The sequence below is a fragment of the Heloderma suspectum genome, chromosome 1, assembly GCF_057233095.1.
Source record: "Heloderma suspectum isolate Gila_16-S chromosome 1, 16-S_ref, whole genome shotgun sequence".
NCBI classification, from domain to species: Eukaryota; Metazoa; Chordata; class Lepidosauria; order Squamata; family Helodermatidae; genus Heloderma; species Heloderma suspectum.
Window position 1 is genome coordinate 281,884,475 of NC_139458.1, and position 19,865 is coordinate 281,904,339.

Consider the following 19,865-nt stretch of genomic DNA (forward strand, 5'->3'; position numbering starts at 1 on the left):
GTTGGGAGTTGCAGTCCAACATCTGGAGGGCCACAAGCTGCCCTCTATATAGAACATCCTGTTCTGCAAAAATACTCTTGAAGGGAATCCTACAGCCTGCTATGCCAGCACTGCTATAGCGTGCCTATCACCAGCATCATGTACTTGAAACAACAGTCTCGTGGCACCTTAAAGACTAACAATTTTTATTCTAATGCATCTGATGAAGTGGGCAGCATGCATGAAAGCTTATGCCAGAATAAAATGTTTTAATCTTTAAGGCACCACAAGACTCTTCTTGTTCTTGCTGCAACAGACTAACACGGTTACCCCTTTGGAAATCGTTATAATGTACTTGCAATGCTATGGACTCTAAGCAGCAATACAGAAAGCAAAATAGCTGTAGAAACAAGCCACACTGACAGCCATTCATTGCATCCCTGGCAACTACACTGCCACTTCAATGTCCTATGCCAATAACACCCCACATTACCCATAAATAGAAGGCACTAATCAACATGCAGTGACAGCTGGAACATCACAGTGACATCATGCTGCCATCCACACAAACAAAGCACAAGCACACTCCCAAGGGAAGTCTATGGTCCCTCCCTTGTCAGAGCTTGGCCCAGTGAACAGGAGGGCAGCAAGTAGGGATGGTGGAGAATTCCGCCACGGATTTCAGTGAGGCCCCCCGAAATCCATCGTGGAACGGCCTCCCCCCCCCCCGCCCCCCTGCAGATTCCCCCTGGGACGAAACTTACCTGGGGCGGATGTTCCGGAGAGCGGCGGCTCTGGCTGGTCTTTTGACAGGCTGCCACGGCCACCATTTGCATCCTGGTCTTTCCCGTGATAGGCTACGTAAATATTTACGTAGGCTAAAACGGTGAAAAATAGGGAACACAAATGGCGGCCGCCATAGCCACCACCATTTGCGTACACCGTTCTTGTTGTTTTTTTGCCTGCCGTGATAGGCTATGCAAATACTTACGTAGCCTATCACGGCAGCCGGGCTGGATGCTTTTGTGTCTGCACCAGCCAGTCTGCGGCCGGAACTCCAGCTGCAGATGGCCCTGGCCGGCTGCTCTGCAAAGCCACCGCAGAGCGGAGCAGGCTGGGCAGGATTCCGGGGGGGGGGGGGAGGACCGGATCACCTCCCCCCCATCGAGGATTCCGGGGGGAGGGATAGAGCGCCTCCCCCCCCCACCGCGAATCAATCCGCGAAAAGGTAAGTGACTTTCGTACATCCCTAGCAGCAAGGGCTTCACAACAACCTAGGCTTCTTTTAAACCTTGGGTTGTTTTGACCACTGCAGCCTGCTGGTGCACACTGCCCAAGCACTCCCGTTATGGTACGCTCCATCCTTGGGTTGTTTGCCATGACATTCGAACCAGGAACTCTGACTTGCCTCTCTCCCCAACAAGCCAGAGTTGAAATCCAGTTTAGGTGCTCCCGCTCACAGCAGGAGCAATCAGGCAGGATGTACCAGCACTCCGGCAGGTTCACAACCTGAACTGGGCCTTTGTCACAAGCTGCAGGAGCTGTAGCTCAGGAGAATAGTACTGAGCTTCATCCAGATTGTGGAATTCTCTCCTTGGGGAAAATCTGTGAAGCCCCCACACTTTGTGCTTTTAAGCATGCCTGGAGAGGCTTCTTACAAATATTTTCTGTGTATACCAACTTGCTTAGTTTGCTTTCAGGCTGTGCTGTTCTTACATTTTTGAACTTATTGTTGATGTTGCTGTTTTTATGGTGATATCTGTGATTCACCTTGTGATGGAGATGAAGACCCTCCCCTTGGAGAAATCCAGGTAGGCTGCACAGGCTGGTGAGCTCTCTGGGCTGGATTAGGCCTGGGGGCCACAGGTTTCCCCTCCCCATCATAAGGGATAGGAAAAAGTTAAATGAATCTACTCTGAGAAAAGAGAAAAACCCCAAAATGACTTCAGCAGTTTAATGTAAATACACCAACAAGATGGTTACACGTATGCATAAGCTGTTCACAGTGCATTATAGAAAAAATTAAGCTATACAAGAGAAATCTGATCTTAAAAAAAGGAAAGGCATTTTATGTCAATATCTGCAGAGATACTAACCCCCCTCCCCCCGTAAAGGTTCTCCTCCTGGTGTTAGTAAAGAATTGTGGAAATGAAACACAACATAGGATAGCTTCTTTTTTCTATTATGTAGGAGGACAAGGTTTCCTCCCCACAAATGCTTTTACATCAGAGACACACAAATATTAGTACTGAATGTAAGCACCTCCACCACTGTGCTTTTCAAATGTTTATCCACTGCCTATTCATATGCATGTTTGTGAGCAAGGCTCTACAAGTTATGTAGTGCTTAAAACAGAAGCTAGACTAGGAAAGCAAGCTTCTGCCTACCAAGATTTCCTCTCTTAGAGACAGAAATATTTTTCAGCTCAACGACAACAAAGGAAAAGAACAATTTTAAAAATATAATTAGAGTCTGACAATATAAGTATAAGGGATGCATTTTAAAGGGAAGTAGTCAGCACAGGAAAGAAAGTCATGAAACAGGAAGGTTTCAAAAAGAAAAGAATTTGGAAAGGGGATGAGAACAAGGAGCAGTGTAGTTGACAGAGGGAGACATTTGAAGGATGTGCAAAATATGGAAAACATACAGAAGGCAGAAAAGCAGAAATGAGAGCAGCTAAAGGAAACCAACCCCTTCATGGATCACTGCCTTGCTGTGGCGAAGGGGCTTGCATAACTCAGTGAAGCCATAAGCTATGCCGTACAGGGCCACCCAAGACAGACAGGTCATGGCGGAGAGTTCTGACAAAACGTGGTCCACTGGAGAAGGAAATGGCAACCCACTCCAGTATTCTTGCCAAGAAAACCCCATGGAACGTATCACAAGGCTAAAAGATATGACGCCGGAAGATGAGCCCCTCAGGTCGGAAGGTGTCCAATATACTACTGGGGGATAGCCATGATAGTGCGGTCACTGAACTTGAGCCGGACATCCTAGAGAGTGAAGTCAAGTGGGCCTTAGGAAGCATTACTAACAACAAAGCTAGCAGAGATGACAGTATTCCAGCTGAGCTATTTAAAATCCTAAAAGATGATGCTGTTAAAGTGCTGCATTCAATATGCCAACACATTTGGAACACTCAACAGTGGCCACAAGACTGGAAACTGTCAGTTTACATTCCACTTCCAAAGAAGGAATGCCAAAGAGTGTTCAAACTACCGTACAATTGCGCTCATTTCACATGCCAGCAAGGTGATGCTCAAAATCCTACAAGCTAGGCTTCAGCAGTATGCGAACCGAGAACTACCGGAAGTACAAGCTGGGTTTCGAAGAGGCAGAAGAACTAGAGATCAAATCAACAACATTCGCTGCATCATGGAGAAAGCAAGAGAATTCCAGAAAAACATCTATTTCTGCTTCACTGACTACTCTAAAGCCTTTGATTGTGTGGATCACAGCAAACTGTGGCAAATTCTGAAAGAGATGGGAGTACCAGACCACCTTACCTGTCCCATGAGAAACCTGTACGAGGGTCAAGAAGCAACAGTGAGAACCAGACATGGAACAACCGAGTGGTTCAAAATTGGGAAAGGAGTACGACAAGGCTGCATATTGTCACCCTGCTTATTTAACTTATATGCAGAGTACATCATGAGAAACGCCAGCTTGGATGAATCACAGGTCAGAATTATCAACAACCTCAGATACACAGAAGATACCACCCTAATGGCAGAGAGCGAAGAGGATCTAAAGAGCCTCTTGTTGAGGGTGAAAGAGGAGAGTGCAAAAGCTGGTTTGAAACTCAACCTTAAAAAAACTAAGATCATGGCATCTGGCCCCATCACTTCCTGGCATATAGAAGGGGAAGAAATGGAAGCAGTGACAGATTTTATTTTCTTGGGCTCCAAGATCACTGCAGACGGTGACTGTAGCCATGAAATTAAAAGACGCTTGCTCCTTGGGAGGAAAGCTATGGCAAACCTAGACAGCATAGTAAGAAGCAGAGACGTCACCTTGCCGACAAATGTCCATCTAATCAAAGCTATGGTTTTCCCAGTAGTAATGTATGGCTGTGAGAGCTGGACTATAAGGAAGGCTGAGCGCCGAAGAATGGATGCTTTCGAACTGTGGTGCTGGAGAAGACTCTTACGAGTCCCCTGGACTGCAAGGAGGTCAAATCAGTCAATCCTAAAGGAAATCAACCCTGACTGCTCATTGGAAGGACAGATAATGAAGCTCAAATATTTTGGCCACCTAATGCGAAGAGAAAAGTCACTGGAAAAGGCCCTGATGCTGGGAAAGATTGAAGGCAAAAGGAGAAGGGGACGGCAGAGGATGAGATGGCTAGATAGTATCACCGATGCAATGAATATGGACTTGAGCACACTCCGGGAGAGAGCGGAGGACAGGAAGGCCTAGCATGCTATGGTCCATGGGGTCACGAAGAGTCGGACACGACTTAACGACTGAACAACAACAACAACAACAACAAAGGAAACCAAAGGCAGGTATCTGTATTTCCCTCTCCACTTAAGGGACAAATAGCAGCTGGGGGTGGGGGGAATTTGATCAGGAAAATGGTGCATGGAGGTTTGGTGCAGGAAGGGAAAGACCTCCCCCACCTCAAGCAAATTTGCAGCCATCCCCAACCACATTTCTGTTTAAAATAAAAATACAGGGAGATCCAACTCACAAAACTCCCATATAGCATGCTTTTTTGGCCCTGTTCAATGGAACAGTCAAGCCTGACACAGGAAGCTTTTTAAGCAACCGAACCAGTGCACATTGGAGTCTTCTGACAAATGCAGGCCAAAGTTATGCAACAATGGCTGTGCCTGCATGCAACAGTGAACCAACATCCTGGAGAACCTTGGCTTGTCGTTCATGCCCGATTGCTCCTGCTAGGCTCCTCCAGCAGCGGGAGTGGCTAAATATACCGGAAGCTTGCCAAAAGGCAAAAACATAGTGTACGTCTGAACCGAGGCTCATGGTCTGTCGCTCTCTTAACAAGATGGAGTCTGAAGCCAGGGTGCATTGTCAGTTTCCAATTCCTGGTTTGTTTGGGAGTGACAAGTCAGATTCAGAAATAATGATAAACTTTTCCTCCCTGGCAAGTTCTTGATTTGTTTAGCTTCTCCCCACTTGCAGGAGGAGATGATCAGGCAGTGTTCACCAGCATACTACTTGATGAACAGTAAGCCAGGATTCTCAGCCACTCTGGTGTACATGCGAAAGCCACCATTGTTGCATAACCTTGCAGAAGCCGACCTCAAGTCTTCCGCCAAATTCAGGCCTGAAAGTTGCTTCCCCATTCTTAATCATTTTAATATGCACCAGGATAACATCTTCATTCAGCCTGCAGGAAGGATCCTTGCCATGCTCCTGCACCTTCAGCATATTCTGGCTGCACCTCAAATGCTCACATTCTGTAGCTCCTACTGCTGGAGCCATCTCTTTGTTTCCTCAGGAATGTAAGACACTTCTATTCCTATGCCACTTCCCTGGTTTAGGGATAATCTTGTAATCAAATTGCCCAAGCATTCCAACCACCTAGATTGCTTCAAATAATCAGGATAGCCATTTTAATGAGTTATGAGCTGTCCATAGGGTAAACAGTATAGCAAATAAATAGTAGCTAAGAGCACAATCCTATGCATGTTTAGACAAAAAAAAGTCCTACAACTTTTGGTGGTTGAGGAATGCTGGAAGTGGTAGGACTTTTTTCTGTCTAAACATGCATAGGATTGCGCTCTAAGTTGATGCGTTAAAGTAACTATAGCTAATAATTCCATGTGTGCTGCAGAATATGTATGCTCCTCTTTAAAACCTATAATAATTCCATGTGTGCTGTAGAATATTTATGCTCCTCTTTAAAACCACTATATTAGCACAAGCTATTATACTCCCACTCTTCAAGTATCTCTGAAATGTTACCACATGTCCTCAATCACACATGTATGTAAACACACATCTGTACATAAGTACTCAAATGACACAAAAATATTAGGATCTTTTACAGAGGCACGACATACCAGACTTATACAAAGTGGGGAAATTAGCTCAAGACCAGTAACAGAGCTTAAGGATTATATATATATATATATATATATATATATATATATATATATATTTTACCGCAAATATTTACAGAAAGAAAAGACTGGGCAATACACAACTCCACACATGGGACTAGCAGACTATTCCCTTATGCTTTCTAATAGCAAAGATCCAGCAAGAAAAGACAGAGGTGGGGTGTGGCATAAGCATGTCGGTTTCCCTTTTCAAATACTTTGAGACTTGGGTCTATAGAACCCCCTGCCACAAAGACATCTCAAGTATAAAACTCTTAGGGAGCAATCCTAATGCTGCTGGTCAGTGGCTAGATGGCCATAGGATATGTTGGTTTCCAGGAACCGACCTCGGAGCCCACGCTCCAAGGTCAGTTCCCTGAGAACCAACCTTCCCACCCTCCTGCGCTGCCTCGCAGACAGCTCGGAACAGCCCTGCGCTTTGTGCTCGGAATAGGAGTGCGGAGCGGTGAAAATGGGGTGTTCCTGGGGGCATTCCGGGGTGGGGAAGGTGGAAATGCCGGTATGACACATCCAATGTGTCGTCCAGTAGCCACTTCCCCGCTCTGCCCTCCTGCAGCTGGACAGACAATATCAGCTGTCTAGCCACAAATGCAGGGCAGGAGAAGCGCAGAGGGAATGATCCCCTCCACGCTTCTCCTGCCCTGCATTGGATAGGCCTCTGAGTTCGGAGGCAGCTGCCTATCCCGGTAGGATTGCTACCTCCATCATAAAACTGCTGCCACCCAAATAAACCCTTGGTATCTTATATACCTCAGTAGCCTGATAACAAAGGCACAGGCATGGGACTGACAACACCACTAGAGACAAGAGAAACAAAACTAAAAGGGCTATTAAGGGATTTTATACACAAAGTGTTGTTCAAATTATAGGATGGGAATGCTTACACATACTTAAATTACCTATCTTTGGTTACCATAACTAATAGAACAGTCTTTTCTCCTAATAAACTCTCAATAGCTTTTCCCCCAGATCCAATTCCCCTAAACTCCACCCAACCAATCTCTCACTACCAGGAACAGTAATCCAAGACAGCAAGGTAGCAGAAGTGGAAAAGAAAGCTCTGGGCATAGAAACATGGTTTCAGCTCCAGAGGGAACGATAGTGCTAGCAGCAGATGACAAAGTAAGGGCAGCATGCCAGGCAAATCCTGGAAGAGTTACAGGTCAATGCAACAGCACGTCAGTGTGTATTGGATCCTGAGATCAGCTTCTCAATGAGGGCTTGGACTGAAGGGTAACTACAGAGTTCAGCCAAGAACACTAAGGAGGTGACTTGGGTGTACTCAGGATGGGTTTAAACAAAATATTTAATGAATCTCCTGGAATGAACAGAAGCCTTCCAGAGGTTCCTGGCCACATGGTTGAATTTGGGTTGGCTAGTTAAGCATTACAAAGCCATGCTTCCGAGGAACAATTTAATTGGTGGTTCTTACAACAAAAGAGATCACAAGGGTCATAGCCCAGTGGTAGATCACATACTTTGCATATAAAAGATTCCAGGTTCAATCTTCAGCATCTCTAGGTAGAGCTAGAAAAAATCCTGCCTGAAATCCTGGAGAGCTGCTGCCAGTCAGTGTTGACAGGACTGAGTTAGATGCACCAATGGTCTGAATCAGTATAAGGCAGCTTCCTATGGTCCTATGAAATAATCTGGTGGTGCTTTAACACAATAGTCTATCTGGATATGGGGACATTTCAGGATTGGAGGATATTTCACACCAGGGCCAATTTTAGGTTATCTTGTGGGCTGCCTAACTAGGATGTTGATTCAACTATGAGGAAGGCATCTACATATATCTGGAGTCCCATGATTTGTATACTGGCAGAAAGATAACTCCTGTTAATCCAAACAGGATAGAAAACCCACAGGTTATTAACTTTAAGCACATCAGGTACTAGTAGCTTACACATTACCATCTGCATCCTTTAGCTCCTAGCTGCCCTGTGCAGCTTTCCAGAACAATAAAACATATTAGACAAGTATGCCCTAACCACATCATTATTTCTTAGTCCTCACTTGTGCAGGAATAAATATTTCAGCCCAAGGAGAAGCTATTACATCTTCTGCTGCTATTATCCTATGCACATTAGCATTTCCATTTTGTCAGATTATAGGAATGCATTATGGTGGATGTCAACCAGGCTAACCCTGAATACAAATAGAAAGCCAATATCCAACCACAGTTCTTGGGCCACACTAGGCTAACCGTGCAGTTCTAGTCATGTCACTGAGTTCAATGGGACTTACTTCCAGGTAAGTCTGTACAGGATTGCACTGTAAGGGTGTGAACTTTATGGCTGTGTGCCAATTTCCTATTAATCTAGCTTGTGGCCATTTGCAATCTTAAGAAGTCCAATGCAAGATTTTAAGGTTCTGAAAACTACCTCATGACACTTCTACCTTCAGTTTCAGGCACTACTTTAACATGTTCTTCAGACTCAACTAGGATCTCATATGGAACATCTCAGGGAAACATCATCTCTCAGGGAAACAGATACCCCAACACAGAAACACCTCCATATTGAAAGGTTAGCGGGTACAGCAGTGCTCTGGACACTGTCACAATCCTCTCAGGTTTAGTAAGTAGACAGGGCTGGCCCAACACATTTTGCTAGCAGAAGTGAAGGACAAGTCCCCCCTCCCCCCAATTCCAAGTACAAAAGCTGACCAAACTGGCAACTGAATCCTACTTCAACACTGGTGACACGACACCCAAGGGCAGCAGGTTAGCTTAGGGGGTGCAGGGTAGGTCATGTGACACATACACAGCTCTGTCCTCCAAAACCTTGCTGCTGCTTGTTCACAGCCCCCTCATCCCCCAGCATCCACCACCTGAGGTTGCCTTCTCATTGTGTCTAATGGTAGGGCCGGCCCTGTAAGTAGACAAACACATTTATGAAACTCTGGTTCACTGCATTTCCAGCAAACTTGTTCTTCAGCTATACAGGCCGATTCACCCCCAAATCCCACCCATCTCTGCCTGGAATACCAACTTAGTCTTATGTTTTTATCAAGACTTGATACATCATTAGGGAAATACGGTTATAGTGCAGAGATTTCCATCTACCATTGTCATTCGCTCATATGTTTTCCAGCACCCAGCACCCACTCTTTGCTAAGATTTCCCAATGCTCCTTTGGGTTCCTTCCTTCAACAACCACAGGAGCAGTTTCCAGCCAATTTCTTGAGTCTTACAGCTATATGGAACAGAAGGGGCATTCTGCGTTGCATGTTATTTTTGACACCCAGGAGCTTAGTACAACTTCATAATGCAGACAAAGCAAATCCTTGGCAGCCCTTATTTATGCTCTTTCCCCCTGTCTACTTCAGTGCCACTGGACAGCTTCCTTCCTACACCAATCGAAGGGTAAGCATCGTTCAAGCACCCCGCCAGCTACACAAATTCTCTCTCACCCCGCCCCCCCCCCAACAGCTACTTCACACTCCCCCTCTCCATAGGCTTCTGCAGAATTCCCCCCCACCCAATATTGGGCCTTTCGCTAACTGGTCCCTTGCCTAGCAGTCACTCCCATCTGTACATTCGCCATACTCACTAACAAGATCAGCAAAGGCTCAAGTTACACTACCGCTCCGTAAGCTGCTTTCTTCTCTACCCTTCCGCTTGCAAGAAGCCCGCAAAACCTCGCGATTTGGGAGCCCCACAGCCTAACCCTGTTGCTATGTTTTTTTCCACTGAGCGAGTTCCCCCTCTGTTGCCCCTTCCCCGTCCGTCGCCTCACCTTCCGCCCTCCTGCTCAGGGCCATCTCTCCCGGAGGCGCCCCCGAAAGCAGCAAGCGCAGCAGCGAGAAATCACCCTCGTCGCCTGCACGGCATCGCTGCTCTCCGGCGAGGAGGCAGCCGCGCGCGCTCTCCTCCAGCTCCAGCTCCGGCCCACTCCTCGCTTCCTCCTTCCACCCAGGCGTGTCTATCAGCAGGGGAGCCGGCGCCTCATTGGTTCGAGAGGCGAAGGGGGCGCGGTCCCAACGCCCAAGCGTTCGAATGGCGGCGCAGACCCGTCCCCTCTATGGCCGCTCCGTCGGGGCCGGAACCATGCCGCGCCTCCCGAGCTCGGGAGCGGAGGAGGAGGAAAGGGAGGGGGGAAGAGTGCGGCTGCGCAGAGCGTGAGAATTCTGCCTCGAGGGTGGTTTTGGCAGCAGCGGGAGCAGCCAGCGAGCTCAGCGCACAGTTGCTTAAGCAGCAGCAGCAGTAGCAGCACCGGCGCACGGACGGCAAGAGGGGACGAGCAAGCGGTGCAGTTACCTCAGTGTGTGGTGCGCGCGCGCGAGCGAGTGTGTGAGATACATTATAATATACAAGGGAGATAATGTTATTATACATACGCCTCTGCCTTTCTTCTTCTTCATCTTCCACCACTAGTACTACTACTGCCACCACCAGCTACCACTGTCTCCTCCTCCTCCTCCTCCTCCTCCTGCCCCGGCTTCTCCTCCACCTGACTCGCTGAGCCCAGCATGCAGCCCACTATCTGCTAAATGAATAATGCACTAGAATGTCCGCGCTGAAAAAGGTAAGGGGCTTCAAAGACATGGGCAGCCAATGGAATCAAACAGCACAAGTCCCGGGGGGGGGGGGGATATGTGTATGTGTGTGTGTGTGGCGGGAGTGGGGGCAGTCGATCCTGCCCACCCCCCAGTGCAGCCTGCCCTGAGGGTTTAAAACCACCACCGCCAAGCCCCCCAAACCGGCAGCCTTGGCCAGGGCTGGCTCAGTGCTGCAAACTCTCTCAGTGGATGTGGAGTTGGGGGTGTGGGGGGGGGAGCACTGAGGAGATGGAAAGGGCTGGTAGGATTCCAGCTGCTCCTGGGATTGAGTCACGGGCGGGGGACTAAATGGAGAGTTGTGTAACTGCTGTTGCTGCTGGGATTTGTCTGGGTGTGAATTTTCTGTGCTGGGTTTGTTGTTGCAGTTCTTGGGCGAGGGGTCCGCCTGGGGTTGTTTCAGTCAAACAGCTGGGGAGTGGGGGGGTGGCGGCGGCGGCTTGCACCTGCTTTAGCTCGGTTTCTCTGGAGGTTCTGCGCGGCAGTCAGTCTTAAGAGGGCTGCCGCGGGTTGGGGATGCACATCTGCTGCGGGGGCTGTTTCCCTCTCCTGGCGTGGGGTATATATTTCGGGGGAGGGGAGTGGAAGAGGTGGGGGGACGGGCGTTTCAGCGGCGGCGGCGGTTATTTCAGTCATGGAGGGGAGGATGTGCGTGGCGTGGGAGAGGATCAACTACTGGGACTGTTCCTGCTGCTGGGCGGCGGGGTACAGCTGCTGCAACTGGGAACTGGCCCGGGGTCCTTGGCTGTGTGGGCACAACTCCTGCAAGCGGTTTGCAGGCGGGGGGGGGGGGACGTGCTTCTTTTAGGGATGTTCCAGGGGTGCTTCAGACAGCAACGTGTGAACCAGCTCCTGTGGCTGTAGGGACTGCATTGGGCGGGGGGGGGGGTGTCTGTTATGTCTCTGGTGGGCAAGGCCGGCGGGGGGACCACCACAAGAGGAGGAGGTAGGGAGCAGTGGTGAGGAACCCACAACTAGTACTGGAGATGGATGGAACGAAGGAGGGTCTTGGAAATGAAAGTATGAGGGGAAAGAGAGCTCTGGTTCGCCTTAATGAATACTGGGGGACGCCTAGGCAATTGTGGCAAATTGTGGGTGGCGGTTGAGGTCTGGAGGGGGGAGGCTTCAAGCAACCGCAATTAATATTGGGAGACGACTGGGAAGTCTTGGGGCGACAGCACGGCAGTGGCGGGAGCGGGGCCTGGAGTCACTCGGATGGGCTTGGTGGATGTGAAGTGACAGGCTGTGCCTGTGGCGCGCGCGCGCGCGTACATGGGTGTGAAGCCATCAAGAATTAATAGCAGGGGGGCTGTTTCGGGGAGCGTTAAGGTGTACGTGTGGAGTCTCTAATGTTAGGGGACGATTCGGGATGTTGAAGGAGCTCGTGGGGGATCGGGGGTCTTTATCGATGAATGAGTGGAAGTACTGAGATGGCAGCGTATGGGGAGCGGACGGGAGTGGGGTGTCTAATCGCCCAGAATCAATTCTGGGAAATGTGGGTCCTGAGTGACAATTTCTCTGTGTGCTTCCCAGTGTGTGTGTGTGCGTGTGCGTGGGGGGGGGGGTGTCTGTGTGCGTGTGTGTATTTGTCGGCGGGAGGGGCTAGCTGAGATGGATGTTGAGATGTTTGTGGGGTGATCTCCATTCACTCAGATTTAACACTAGGGGTTATTGGAGTTGAGGTATATTTGGGGTGTTCTCTGGTCTCTACGGATTAATACGTCGGAAGAACAGACTGAGGATGGGGGGGGGGACTCAGGGTAGATGTGTGAGGCGGCTTCTGGAAACACCAAACGAATACGAGGTGAAGGTGTTGGGGCGAGAGGGACGTGCGTGCGTGCGCGGTCTATGTTCCCGCCGCGGCGGCTGCCGTCCAACGGCCCCTCGTTGGAGCTGCGCGCCGGATTGCTGCTCCGATGAGTGACCACAGCGGAGCGCCCTCCAGTGCTGCTAGGCTGCGGGCTGGCGCTCGCTCCCTCGCTCTTTCCCAGGCGCGGACGTCGCGGAGAATAATTTGAGCGGCAAAACGAGGGGTCCGCTGCCCGGCGAGCTTCAGCACCGCGGCCAGCGGAGCAGAATAAAGAGCTTGAGGAACTCGAGGGCTGCGCATGTCCCGGTTCACAAGGCACGACAGGGTGGTTTTTGGACACCTTTTACTAAATTGAGAATGGTGCAGTTCAATGGAACCAGCCCGAAGCTCAGGATAAGGAGGAGGAGAGTTACGATGTATGAGGTGGTGGAGTCATTCCTCCTGGATTCACATATCCTGTGTGTGAATGACTCCACCACTTCAAACGTGCGCGCGCGCACACGTGTATTAATCTGCGACTTGATTTTCGATTATTTGGGTGCGGGGATAAGCAAAAGAAGAAAAACGGCCACTCCTAGGCCCTTTAAATAAATACATACATAAATCTCGAAACGCTATTACAATCCGGTTTGCAGGGGGAAGGATTGCTTGGGGGCGGGGGGACCACTGTCAATTGGGGCGGGCGGGCGAGGGAAGCTATTAGCCGCCTCTTTCTTCTCCTCCTCCCACCTCCTCCTCTGCTCCCTCTAACAGAATACAGGCTTCTGCGCCTGCTGTTCCCCTAGCGATGGGCATGAATCCTCGGAGAGAAGAAAGACTTTAAGTGGGGTGGGGGCAACAGCATGAGTTTGAGGGATGCAAACTGGGAGCGTGATAGACTATTTTTTTGGAGAGCCTCAAACGGAATAAACTATCCTGCATTCTTTCCCCGGGCATCGTTACCCAAGAAATGCCCAAACAGATCATTCTCCATCTATCCCTGCCGTGCCTAAGAGCGCACCCCTATACATGTCTACTCAGAAGTAAGCCCCACTGAGTTCAATGGGGCCTACTCCCAGGTAAGTATGTGTAGAATTGCAGCCATGTGGATCTGTGCTTCCCTTCCTAACTGCTAACGGACAGAGGCTCCGCTTCTGAGGCTTAGTTTGATCTCTCTGCGAATGGCTGCACCCTGCGCGGAAAGCAATTTCCAGCCAACACAACGGATTAACGCGTCTGTGATTAATGGGAAAGGTGAAGCACCAGCGCCTTCATCATTGGCAGAACAGGGGGACGGAGCAAGATTTGCAATCCCACGTGGTCATGCTTGGCAAACTTTGTAAGGTTCTTTCCCTCAGGATTTAAGCAATGAGCAGAACCGAAATCTCTTCCTTGTTGATTATGCCCGTATGGAATTGGGTGATATGAATAATAAGCACTTGTAATTACATTCACAAGTACTTTAGTCATCCCTTGTGGCGATAAATCAGTTACCAGCTGGCTAACTTGGTCTGCAAGGGTATAAATAAGCCAAATGGACATCTTTCCTTTGTAAGCAGGGACCAGCCTCTTTTGACTCAGCCCCACGAGGAAGTAAAAACTAATAACCAGTGTTCTCTCTCCAACAACTGGGAGGTCACGGAGAACTTCTTCTACAAGTTTAATTATGCTCTGTTTCCATAGGTATTTTGGTAAGGCTTATAAATAAGTTGGAAGAGCCAAGAGTGCTGGCAATTCGGGAAGAAGTTGTTAATCGGGATGATGTAGCTGCAGCAGCCACATTGTCTTGTGGTGATTTTGAGTGGCTCACAATAAAGCTTTGGTAATAGAGCAGTATTCTACACTGTGGGATTTCAAGTGCTGAGGCTCAAATTAGAAAGCGATTCTAAAAAAAACCAAAGGCTTACAGTGCAATCCTATACATATCTAGTTTGAGGTAAGCCCCATTATGTTCAGTGGGACTTGTGTGTATAGGATTGCAGCCTTAATGAATAAAACATTTGTTGTATCTCTGATTTCAAAATGCCTGGCTATAATGAAGATGTGGAATTTTACTAAGGAGTTGTCTGGTTCACTCCTCACATACATGCTTGTAGCTCCTGGATCTCGGCTAATGCAATTACAGTGAGTTCTAATATTTCAGAGCATCAGAAATCACATAAGTGGTTGTTCCTGAGACCCTTGAACTGCCACCTCATTTTAGATTGCTTAGGCAAATGAACAGCTCTTGTGAATGAGTGTCCAAGAATCCAAGAATGAGTGTCCAAGAATGATAACTATAGATGTTTTCAATACCACACTTATATGTAATAAATATTATTAATATGCCATATGTAATATGTTTCTATTCACAAATAATTGTCCCACTCACTACAACAGCAGCAATCCCTTTTCTTTTGACACTTGTCTTTTCTTTAAAGACTTGGCTTTAAAATTGGATTTTGTTCAAGAATCTTCTTGCATTCTGTTCAAAATAACTAGCATATCATGACTCATTTATTTTAAGGTATATAATGGATTGGTCAGTACTGACCCAGCTTATACATAATGATTTTGTGGCATATATAGTTAGTTATTCACTGAAGAACTACTTCAGAGTACTACTGGGCCTTTTGCACACTGGAAGCCCTACTCCCAGAGAAAAAAGAATGCTTTCCCAATGTTTCCATTGCTTAACTAAACACATAAAGCACAATCCAACCAAAATTAACAGTGCAATCCTTTGTATGTCTACTCAGAAGTTAGTGCGATTGAGTTCAATGAGGATTGCAACCTAAGTTTATTTAAGTCCCACTGATTTCAATGACACAGAGTTAAGCACATACTTAAGTCGAGGAAATCAGTGGGATGGAAACATGCTTAACCTTCGATAGATTGTGCCCATTACTTGAAATCATGACCCCAAAGTAGTCTTGGGATTATTGCCATTCGGTTTAAGGTTAGCAGGAATAATTTAACCTAAAATAGTTGTACAATTGGGATACAAATTAGCCAAAGGGGTATAATTGTGGTACAATTTAGCTAAAGTTCAGTACATTTAGGATGCACTGATGTCAACTTCCCACTGACGTAAATATCACTTAATATTTCTTGATTCTGTTCTGTAATCCTTTATACTATCATCTTTACTAGTTTTAGGCTTGCATAGGGATCAAAAACTCCCCCAATTTTTAAAAAAAATGTCTGGAGGGGGGCAAAGTGCACCCCCCAACAAGGACCCTTGGGGCAACCGGATCTTTGGCAGGGGCTGACTTCACTCTCCCTACAGCCAATTTCAGCAGGGGGGCTTTTTCTCACCCCATGCTAATTAATGGAGAAATTGCTCCATTCAGTGGCATGGGGATGGGGCCAGGGAGAAAGAAAGAAGAGCCAGAGAAAGTGGGATGGGAGAAAGAAGAACCAGAGAGAGAGAGAGAAGCTGGAGGGGGGCGGAAGGGGGTGGAGGAGAAAGAAGGGGAGTTGGGGGGAGAGAGAAGGGAAGAAAGAGGGGAGACAGAAAGCAAGAAAAAGGAGTCAGAGAAAGAGAGAAGGAAATAGCCAGAGAAAGAGAGAAGGAAATAGCCAGAGAAAGGGAGAGAGAGAGAGGAACGGGGGGGGGGGGAGGAAGGAAGGAAAAAAGAAAGAGGAGCCAGAGAGAGAGAAAGAAAAGGGGAGCCAGAGTAAGAGAGAGAAGCCAGAGTGGGTAGCACACATGCAGGATGCACAATCATGCACACACTCGGGGGGGGGGCACTCCTAACATTTTTGTGATTGGCTGCTGTAAAAGGGTTGAGAGCCAACTTGTGGTGGTGCCCAGGGCACTTTTTCAAAATGCCAAATGTGCCCACAGGCCCAAAAATGTTGGAGACCCCTGCTCTGGAGAATCACTGCCAGTCAGTGTGGACCAGGGATGGGGAATGCCTGAAGTTGTTGGACTGCAACTCCCATCATCCCTCACCATTGGATATGCTGGCTACAGGTGATGGGAGTTGCAGTCCACCAACAGCTGGAGGGCTACACATTCCACATCCCTGGGGTAGACCAAAGGTCTAATGGTATAAGACAGCTTCTTATGTTCCTATGATACTTGGCGTAAACTGAAAAGTGCTTCGTGCTTCTGGGTGCTCAGGGATTGAGTACCTCTGGGCAACCTAAGTAATACTGGAGGTGCTTCTGAGATTCTTACCTTTTTCTTTGCATTGTCTAATAACAAGACTAAGTGTGAGCACTGATAGCCGTTGAGCAATCTGTTTTGCTTTACAGCCCAATTCAAATCATATTCACTTGAAAATTAGGCCCACTCAATTTAGTGGATCATAGTTCCTAGCAGGTATGCTTAGCATTGCAGTCTTGGCGACACCTGGGGAGTTCAGAATGTCTGTTTGTGAAGTGAGTTAACATAGATTACTCAAGCAGGAGAACCCCTGAGAGGTGGTGTAGGGTAGTGGCAAAGAATGTAAGCCAGCCTTCCCCAACCTTGTGCCCTCCAGATACTTTAGACTACAGTTCCCAGCATTCCTGACCATTGGCTATGCTGTCTGGGGCTTATGGAAGTGGAAGCCCAAAATGTCGGGAGGGTACCAGGTTGATGTAAGCAGTGAGAGGCATTATTTAGGGAGACTGAGGAGGAATATGCCCCTATGTTTGTCTATAAATGACAATTCTTACACACACTTATATCATTGGTTATTATGACATATAATACCTCCCCACCACCACCCCCATACACAAATGTTATTGAGGTGCTTTTAGACAAGGCTTTTATTCTGCAATCACCCTCCCCCAAACATGGAATTTCAGGGGATGAGGGTATTTCCAGGCATCATTGTCTTCCATTTGTAACCCTCCCATGCCTTACCAGAAATGTATAGGATTGCATTATAAGTGATACAATGAGATCCTGTGTGTATTTATTCAGAAGGAAGTTCCAATGTGTTCAGGAGAGCTTATTTGAAGGGTTCCCGCTATCTCCCCTGGAGCTAGGTTCCTGCAGCAGCAGACTGCTTCCATAATGATTTCTAGGGGAAACTCTCTCTGCTAAGGTGTAACAATATGTGTATGTATGCATGTGCAAGTGTGAGAGAAAGACAGAGCTAACACAAGGGGAAGAGGTGGGTAGAGGCACTGCCTGGTTATAAATCCCCTCTCCCCTTCTAGTCTCTGGGAACTTCGCCCGGGATAGAGTTGTAGGTCTCTTCTAGAAGCTACAGTAAAGAAAGGGATTGTGCTCTGCAGTGCCCTTATCCTTAATTCTTTAGAGCCTGTAACCTCCTACCAATAAAAGGGATGGGAGAGAAAGGGACGGGGAATACTATCCCCAAATTGCACAGGTTTCCCTAGAACCTTTACATAAGAAAGTGTAGACTCATAACTAAAACATATCCCCGCCCCTGGCCATTAAGTCCAAATCTATATTCTGTTCCCCAACTATGAGAAAGAGGTAAACATTATATGGGCTAGATTTTCAAGCACCTACAGCTTTAGCCTATGAATATTTTACCTAGAAATAAGTCCTATTGAGTTTGGTGGCACTTGTTCCCAAGCAGGAACACATAGGATTACAAGCCGCGTTTTCAAGACACAAGACTGCACTGCAGGGAGAAGACACCAAGTGGAATGGAAATCTCTGCCCACCCCTCTGCATAACGTGGCGGGGGGAAGAGACTCCTTGTGGGGTGGAGCAAAGGGAGGCTGACTGTCCAACACAAAAGAAACCACCCAAAATTTATCATATGTCATCCACACGCTGCTTGGTCGTGTAGGGCATGGAGGAGGGGGATTCATTTGCTCTTGTCCTGCTGCTGCTCAGGGTGCGATCTTTCTTTATTCACCCCTTCTCTTTGCTCTCTCTCCTTCCTGCTTCCTTCACTTTCTCCTCCACTCCCCCCTGCTCTCCCCACTGTTCTCCCCTGCTCTCTCGCTCAGACTCTCCCTCCACCTAACTAGGGTCGCAGCAGCACCTTTCTCTCTCTCCCCGCCCCCCTCTTTAACTTTTCGAAGAGTTCACACGCGTCGCGCGCCCGACGCGTTGATTCCGCCAACGTGGCCCTCTAGAGGTTATACGGAGACACCAACTATCCGGCGGAACTGCTGCTTTGCCGGTAGCGCGTCCAGACTGTTCTAAATGTTTACAGATAAAAAGAAAGAAAAGGTGCTGCTGGCTGTGGGGAGAAGGAGAAGAGCAAAGGGAGTGTTGGAGACGCGCTGCGCGGTCCCGGACCTCCGCCGAAAGTCCGGCTCCTGTCACGCCACTGTTTTTTCCATCTTTTTCTTTACAGAAAACATCTGTTCAGTATGAACAAACGGAATAGCTGCACAATGCCTTTTGATTGGTAGCGCTAGGAGCCCCCTGCCTGGAAGCACTCAAGATGCAGTGAGCCCATCTCTGCCCCATTTCAATCTTATATATCCACAACTTTGAACTCTGTTACGAACCTTCACACCTATCCCAAACATATGCACAGGAATATCTCTGCTCCCACCAAAACTTTAAATTTGAACCTTGGTTCCATGGTTCAGATCATGACCTCACTAGGTGGCTTCGGGCAAGCCTCTTTCTTCACTTCAGCTCCAGTAGGGGGTTAAGAATGCTGACCTACTTTACAGGTGTGTTGTAAGGATTACTGAGATTATGTGGAGTGCAATGAGTTACTAAATGCTATATAAATGCATGATGATGATGATGATGTTTTACTTAAATTCCCCTAAAGAATCATCTTTGTACTGTGGTCTTAACACCTTTATTAAGTGTTAAGTTACAATGAAATTAGTGAGACTTGCAGCAGAATCCTATACAAGTCTACATAGAAGTAAGTCCCATTGAGTTCAGTGGAGCTTACTCCTAGCTTAGTGTCTTGGATTGCAGTCTTACTTCCAAAGCTATGGTTTTCCCAGTAGTAACGTATGGCTGTGAGAGCTGGACTATAAGGAAGGCTGAGCGCCGAAGAATGGATGCTTTCGAACTGTGGTGCTGGAGAAGACTCTTACGAGTCCCCTGGACTGCAAGGAGGTCAAATCAGTCCATCCTAAAGGAAATCAACCCTGGCTGCTCATTGGAAGGACAGATACTGAAACTGAAGCTCAGATATTTTGGCCACCTAATGCGAAGAGAAAACTCCCTGGAAAAGACCCTGATGCTGGGAAAGATTGAAGGCAAAAGGAGAAGGGGACGGCAGAGGATGAGATGGCTAGATAGCATCACCGATGCAATGAATATGGCCTGGCGTGCTATGGTCCAGACACGACTTAACGACTGAACAACAGCAATGGTTTGGGAGTAAATAATTGGGATTAAATAATCTGTGAATGTGGAGTAAATCTGCAATCCTAAAAACATTTACCTGGGAATAAATGTCATTGAACTCAGTGGGAATTACTTCTGAAGAGACATACATTAGATTCTGTTGCATGTGCTCTGGATCATGATAATCAAAACTATTTAATCACCTATCTTTTTCCATTTACAC

At 47.7% G+C, this 19,865-nt stretch overlaps 1 protein-coding gene across 4 annotated transcripts in view; it reads right to left on the bottom strand.

Moving 5' to 3' along the window:
* Window positions 1-9,999, bottom strand: part of ERICH1 (glutamate rich 1) — an 82,267-nt gene extending 72,268 nt beyond the window's left edge. For all 4 annotated transcript variants that reach the window (XM_084826761.1, XM_084826763.1, XM_084826760.1 and 1 more), the window contains exon 1: window positions 9,812-9,999. In XM_084826761.1, the coding sequence (XP_084682887.1) occupies window positions 9,812-9,836 (25 nt within the window). In that variant the 5' untranslated portion in view covers window positions 9,837-9,999. The remainder of the gene's footprint in view (window positions 1-9,811) is intronic.
* Window positions 10,000-19,865: the final 9,866 nt, after the last annotated feature.